Source organism: Ostrinia nubilalis, chromosome 6, assembly GCF_963855985.1.
Source record: "Ostrinia nubilalis chromosome 6, ilOstNubi1.1, whole genome shotgun sequence".
In the NCBI taxonomy this organism is placed as follows: Eukaryota; Metazoa; Arthropoda; class Insecta; order Lepidoptera; family Crambidae; genus Ostrinia; species Ostrinia nubilalis.
Window position 1 is genome coordinate 16,961,698 of NC_087093.1, and position 7,226 is coordinate 16,968,923.

At 43.0% G+C, this 7,226-nt stretch overlaps 1 protein-coding gene and 1 non-coding gene across 2 annotated transcripts; one reads left to right on the plus strand and one right to left on the minus strand.

Annotated features, from left to right (window-relative positions):
• Positions 1-202: 202 nt before the first annotated feature.
• LOC135072847 (rod outer segment membrane protein 1-like) lies at positions 203-6,915 on the minus strand. The gene is made up of 8 exons (XM_063966888.1): positions 6,838-6,915; positions 5,960-6,169; positions 5,604-5,696; positions 4,907-5,007; positions 4,241-4,340; positions 3,499-3,624; positions 2,056-2,181; positions 203-268 (listed from the first exon to the last, which is right to left on the minus strand). The coding sequence occupies exons 1-8, from the start codon at positions 6,898-6,900 to the stop codon at positions 203-205; spliced, it is 885 nt and encodes a 294-aa protein (XP_063822958.1). The 5' UTR covers positions 6,901-6,915.
• LOC135073018 (U1 spliceosomal RNA) lies at positions 1,510-1,671 on the plus strand. Its single transcript, XR_010257563.1, has one exon. It is a non-coding gene; the product is annotated as a U1 spliceosomal RNA (small nuclear RNA).
• Positions 6,916-7,226: the final 311 nt, after the last annotated feature.

Below are 7,226 nucleotides of genomic sequence, written 5' to 3' on the forward strand. Positions count from 1 at the left end.
GCGTGCGATGCTCAGTTAGTTTCCCTACATGATTGAATCAGAAATGAGGAGATCCACAGGAGAACCAAAGTGACCGACATAGCCCGCAGAATCGCTAAAATCAAGTGGCAGTGGGCGGGGCACATAGCTCGCAGAGGTAATGGCTGCTGGATAATGATCCAGAATTTAAACCTACTTCTCTGAGCCTTTTTCCCATGAAAAATCAAAAATCACTATCTAGTTCGTCAAGTTCATCGAGGTCATCAAGTTCTTGTTGTTTAAAGGCTGCCTGAACAAGAGAGTACCTTATTTTCTAAGCAGTTGATTTATGTGATGTAATTTTATAGTAATTCCATGTGTGTAACGTATTTATTTCTGATCGAGAATTTACATTTATTACTGTTACCATTGGTACCACTTAATCCAAATTATTAAGTTTTAAGTTCATTAAAATTACTGATTTTTCTATGTTAGTTTTATTTAATAATAATCATTTTGAAATTTTCATCGTCAAATTTATATGAAAATAGTGACATTTCTACCGGAATTAATAATACAACATTAACATGTTTTTAATTGAAAACTGTCACTGTCACAATTTTAGTGGAAAAGTGACACTATTTTTAGGGAAAAAAATAAATATTAAATAAACCATTATCATAATTTGAAAGATAATTATATTTCCGTAAAAGCCAAACAAGCCACTACTGGTATTTAACAAAAAACAAAACATTTAATAGCATTTTGCTCATTTTGCAAAGGTTTTAAAATTTGAGCATTTCAAATGCTTTTCCTGAAAAATCTACTTTTTTGTATAGTGACAGTTTGATTATGAACGTGCGATATGTATTAGTAAATTATTCTGAGATAAGTACATATTATTTTTAATCAAAGCGTAGAAGTTAATAACTACTTCTAGAATGTGACTCGTCTAAATTCTCATAACTACGCGTGATTTTAACTTTTGCTATCATTTATCAATTCACATTATTGACATAGTTTGCCTTTGCACAGTATTTTCTTTGTATTCGTACCACATGTTAAATGTGTTTAGGCAGCTGGACAAAAACAAACAGTAACAAATTCAATGTCGTAAGCTTTGCCCTTGGCACGGTAACCCACTGTCACTGGTTATTAAGAAATGTAAAAAGCATTTTAATTTAATATAGCTTCGCGTTTTTTGCATTAGTACTCCCCAGCTTCCTTTGAGTTTCAATCTACAATTTATCAGAAAGGCCTTTTACTGAGACTGCCTGAGATTTTTTGTGTTCTTATAATATAATCCGAATAATAAACAATCGAGCTCCATCTTGTGTAATGGCGTTGCAGCGTTATTATATTGTGGATACATGCCACATATTTTTTGTGATATCCGCCAGGTGGCGTTGTTAACTATGCCCATTGATAAGCACGCTTTGGTTGCGTGCGACACACGCTAGATGGCTCAGGCGATTGAGACGCGTATTTCTGTCCCGCGGTGTCCAGATTTTTTTTCCCTTCTAGACTACCCCGGGCCGCCGCAGCCAAAGCATACTTACCTGGCATAGGGGACACCGTGATCATGAAGGCGGTTCCCCCAGGGCGAGGCTGTTCCATTGCACTGCGGAACGGTTGACCCCTGCGATTATCCCTAATGTGGATAACTCGGATGCGTAATTTTTGGTAGTGGGGACTGCGTACGCGCCGTCCCCCCGGAATCCTTTATTGAACATACTGACTAGCTAGATCTAGGCGAAATCAATATCGACTAACGTCGCGTGGATACTTAAACTTGCCCCTGTGCAAGTTCCGTGCGTTGCATTATAAACCAAAGTCGAGTATATCGTTAATGCTCAGAATGCCAACCGCTCGCAAAAAGATAACTTCGCAGAATGCCAACTTTTCATAAATTCGTGCAGTGCAGAGTATAAAATAATTCATCAACAACTCGCATGACCATTACGGTTGGGCGCATATAATTTATTGATTTCAAAGGTACTAATTTTTTTTTTTGACAAGACTGACTTTGTACTACCCAAGTAGAGGCAGATCTGTAGTATTTATTAAACACAGTATCATAGTAAACTAGCAGCTCACCTTATTAGCAGTATAATCCCGCAGGTCGCCCAGCAAGAAGGCACGGCCCGGGCCGGAGCCGTCGCCTCGCAGCACCGCTGCGCGTGCGCTTGTTCGTAACAGCTGTGTCAGTACCATGATCACCAGCTGCGAACAAAATAGGATATAGTTCCAAAATACTGAACTGTCCTATCCACAGAGCATGGAATCGGCGCGCGACGATTCCATGCTCTGTGGTCCTATCCATGACATTGACAGTGGGGCGCCACCGTCAATACCGGATCGTTGGTTCCGATTTTTGCCATGTTGGAAACCATATAGTTGAACGATGGTAGCGCCCCCCTGTCATTGAGTTTGGAGGGACAGTTCAGCGTGTGTCATCTATATTCAAATGTGACGTCCCCGATCTATAATACAAGAGCGTCTTGGGTCCTGGCATTAAACGATCAAGCGGGCTTTTGTCCTAAAAAAAGGAAATTTCATGCAAATTAGAACTTTTCTGTTAAGCTTTAACCACACCAACGCCGACGCGATCAAAAGCCAATGACAGGTCGCGCGACCCATGACATTCACGCGACTTGTCATTTCCATAAGATCGCGCCGGCGATGGCGATCTGCACGCGTTGGTGTGGTTGTAGCATTAGTGATCACACACAGTAGAAAGGGCCCCATAAATCGTGCTCAGAGTACCAAGTGAGAAAAAAGGCCATGTCTATTATAGTTCCAAAATACTGAACTGTCCTATCTATGACATTGACAGCGGGGCGCCACCGTCAATACCGGATCGCTGGTTCCGATTTTTGCCATGTTGGAAACCATATAGTTGAACGATGGTAGCGCCCCCCTGTCATTGAGTTTGGTGAGACAGTTCAGCGTGGGTCATCTATAGTGTATTTTTGAAGCTGTCAAAATACGACAGCTTGAGGTGGGAACTCGTTGCCAGGGCCTTTTGAAACAAGAATGAATGTTCTCGAACGAACTGGAAAACTTAAATGAGGGCATCCTCACCCACTCGGACTGACAATCGGTAGTTGTGAGAGTCCTTGCGGGATATTTTTGTCCAGGTGCAGAAGATTTTTGGTTGGTTGAAGGGTGGCAATCTAAAAAAGTGAAATGCTTCTTCTGTTGTTCGAATAGTAAGAGCGTTTTCGCACTGGCATCTGATCCAAATCCAATTCAGTACCTCTAGCATGAACAACTTTCTTCTTCGAATCGTTTGCGTATTCGATAAAATTCGATACTCAATCTACGAATTAAACGATAACGTGACAATTTTGATTCTCAAAATAAGTTTCGTGCAACCACATCTCATACTAAGTTCACTTTACGACACGTTCACAAGGGCGCTGTTGTAGTTTTCTTACTAAATCTTTTGATGGCGATTCGAGTACGCAAACGATTTGAACTCGAAAGTTTTTCGTGCTAGCCGTACAGTTCGCTGTAACGAGTGACGTCTACACCTACCTGCAGCAGTAGCACCAGCGTGTTGAAGCAGTGAAGCGCCAGCAGCGCTTTAGTGAGCGGCCCGCGCACCGCCTCCACGCAACCCCGCGCGTGCAACGAAGCGGGCAGAAACGGCGAGTCGCGGCACTCGCTTTGTACTCCCGACCAGAACTCTGTCTACTGACCTGCAGTAGCAGCACCAGCGTGTTGAAGCAATGCAGCGCCAGCAGCGCTTTAGTGAGCGGCCCGCGCACCGCCTCCACACAACCCCGCGCGTGCAACGAAGCGGGCAGAAGCGGAGAGTCGCGCCAGATCTCGCGGCATTCACTCTGAAAAAACACACAAGATCGGTCGTTGAAAAATCTTGGAGGATCTCTTTGAAGATTTTCTTTGAAACGAGATGGATACTGAATGGGAGGTGCCTGGATGCGAGCGGCGCAGGACCGGTCTTTGTGGAAATCCTTGGGGGAGGCCTTTGTCCATTAGTGGACTTCTTTCGGTTGAAACGAACGAGAACGAACTGAATAGCTTCCATTGCTGTAGAAGTTATCTTGGGCACTGCTCTAAGGCCTCATACAAAGACACAAAATGCTTTGCGTCACGTGTCGCTCGTAAACAGCTTTATTTGCAGTGGACAAAGCTATGGGAAAAAAGTTTTATTGCAATAAAAGTTAAAAATGTAAAAAAAATGTAACCTAGAAAGCTCACAAAATACAAAGAAACTAATAAAATTAGATGGTAATAATAATTATTCTGCGTTTACCTGCTGCAAGGGGTCGTGGTAACAGGCTGCGAGTACCCTCGGAGTGCAACACGAGTAGGGAGACACTGGAGGCAACACCTTGCCATCGGCGCCTGCTAACCTAAGGCACAGACAGATCACAATACAGTACAGCACAATAAATTCACCGCGTACCGGAAAACGCAGCGTGGAACCTCCACCCACAAGGACCAACGACATCGTAAAGGTAGCAGGAAAGCGCTGGACGCAGGCCGCTACCAAACGTGTAACATGGAAAGAATTGGGGGAAGCCTATGTTCAGCAGTGGACGTCCTACGGCTGAGATGATGATGATGATGACAAAAAATTGTTAACTAGTGCTAAATAACGTACACGATTCTGGTATAGCTAGATGTTATAACGTTCTTGTAGCGGTAAGTATTAACTTTGGGAAGAAAATTATCTTTTTCCGACCATAGGACCGTAAGATTCACAAAATAATGGGTAGGTACATCCTACCCTACTAACGTTTTGAATAGGTTGGAAAAAAAGTGTTTTTTTTTTATGTGACAGGAGGCAAACGAGCAGACGGATCACCTGCTGTTAAGTGATTACCGTCGCCCATAGACACCCGTAGACCCAGGGGCTTTACGATATTTAGGAACTGTTCAATATCAACAATAAATTTACAGACAAATTAGTACTTACCTCATAACTAAATCGGAGTCCTCATTGAGGAAGTCCATGTTGATCCACGGGATCTCGTGCCAATCACTTGGCTTTTCCACGCCACAGCAGCTTAATTCCACCTGAATAATAGAGCCCCAATCAATTTATGTGCAAGGTTTAAAATAATACCGAGATCGCGTAATCGCAATATTCTTATAGCCGTTGATGGATGTGTGTCATATAAGACAGCCCTCTATGACATGGGTGTTTTTGCTATGGCTCCGAAAATTTATAATAAAATACCTAATCATATTAAAGAGTGCACTGATATCTCAATCTTTAAACAAAAGCTATTTATATTTTTGGTCAGTAACAGTTTTTATTCAGTACATGAGTTCCTACAATTTAAATAAAGTTTTTCTACAATTTCTTCCTTGACAATACTGACTCTAATATCCGATTGACTGCCCTGCATTAATTTATTTTAATCTTGCAATTTATTTAACTGAAATTTATGATTTTGACATTTAATTTGCTCATTATTACTTTTCTTTAACATAATATTATACTTAAAATCACGCTTTAACATTTGTATGCCGACAAGGCTGATCACGGCTTGAACACATATTTTGTTTGTACATCATACTGCTTACCTGTGTTTCACAAATAAATTATTTGAATTTGAATTTGGTAAAATAATCTACCACTTTCATTTCGTCTTCGATACCACACTAACCTGCATGGTGTCCATCAATCGTTTCCATGTGGGTTCGGTTAGATACTGCGATATGCCGATCCTTAGCGAAGACGACAACTCCTTCATTAGTGCCTACGAACCAAAAAACAGTGAACTGATGAAGGTAGTCGCACAAAACAGACGACATCTTTTTTTGCTTTATGCTACAGATATTCTGTCAATTAGGCTACAGGTATTGTGGCTACAGATAATGTTCAGTCAATTTGCCTTAGGTGGGATAACGGAACGCACTGCCTCAAAGACGTCAATTCGTGACAGATTTAAGGAGTTAAACGTACTTTTTATTGAACATTAGAGCAATGTTAATATAAAGAGAGGACCACAAAATATCTCACCGTCAAAGTGCCTCTGCAAGCTCCATACACCAACATGCCATTGAATGCGACGATGGTTCCACTAGCCAGCCAGATCCTACTGGCTAAAGTAGCCCTGGACCAATGCGGGCACTGCAGCAGCAGAGTGATGAGACGGAGCCCACTCGTGTAGTGGAGCTTCATGCAGTACGCTTGCAGCAAGATCAGTCCGTAGAGTAAGTATACCGTCAACTAGAAAGGGGTAAGATAGAGGGTAAGAGAAGATTGGGTGATTGTTCATCGGAGAAGCTCTATTTGGTGCAATAGCATATTATTATTTGGGAAGTGTGCAAAGTTCTCCGAACAGGCCTACATACAAAGAATTTTGAATATTTAGCCTACAGATGACTAATTAGTACTCAACATGACCTTCCTTTCTAAATCAGGGTTTGGGTTGTTAATGTTAGGAAGCAAGATCCATAACGAGACGCACAGTAGACAATGACTATAATACAGCGGCAGTTGTGGGGTCGCGAGCTTCCCACCTACACTGCCTGGCTCCTGCTATCCGTACTGATCTATCTTGGAAAAGTTACCTTGTGCACGTATCAGCAGCAGCATAACCCTCAGCGACGTGTTCTAGCAGAAGATGATCATGCACAGCGAGACCACCAACTAGCTGATCAGTGGCACTGCCACCTGTCTCTGCCTGTCCTCCTTACTGAGTCTGTATCAAGTAAGAAGTCTCAGACCTTACCTTGTGCACGTGCTTCAGCAGCAGCATGACCCTCAGCGATGTGTTGTAGCAGAAGATGACTATGTAAAGCGAGATCACCAACTAGCTGATCAGTGGCACTGCCACCTGTCTCTGCCTGTCCTCCTTACTGAGTCTGTATCAAGTAAGAAGTCTCAGACCTTACCTTGTGCACGTGCTTCAGAAGCAGCATGACCCTCAGCGAGGTGTTGTAGCAGAAGATGACCATGCACAACGAGACCACGAGCTGCGTTCAGCAGCCCGCGCAGCATCGCCGCCAGCTGCTGCCTGTCATCCTTACTGACTCCTTTTTACAAAGGGGTCACGGTCGTTACCTTGTGCACGTGTTTCAGCAGCAGCATGACCCTCAGCGACGTGTTCTAGCAGAAGATGATCATGCACAGCGAGACCACCAACTGGCTGATCAGTTTCACCGTCGCCAGTTGCTGCCTGCCATCCTTACTCACTCCTCGTTACCAAGGAGTCACGGTCGTTACCTTGTGCACGTGTTTCAGCAGCAGCATGACCCTCAGCGACGTGTTGTAGCAGAAGATG

Coding starts and splice junctions, on each gene's coding strand:
- LOC135072847 (XM_063966888.1), bottom strand. CDS start 6,900: ATGGTCATCTTCTGCTACAACACCTCGCTGAGGGTCATGCTGCTTCTG. Junction 6,170..6,837: donor TTCTGAAGCACGTGCACAAG/GTAAGGTCTGAG, acceptor ACCCCTTTCTAG/TTGACGGTATACTTACTCTA. Junction 5,697..5,959: donor CTTGCAGAGGCACTTTGACG/GTGAGATATTTT, acceptor TTTGGTTCGTAG/GCACTAATGAAGGAGTTGTC.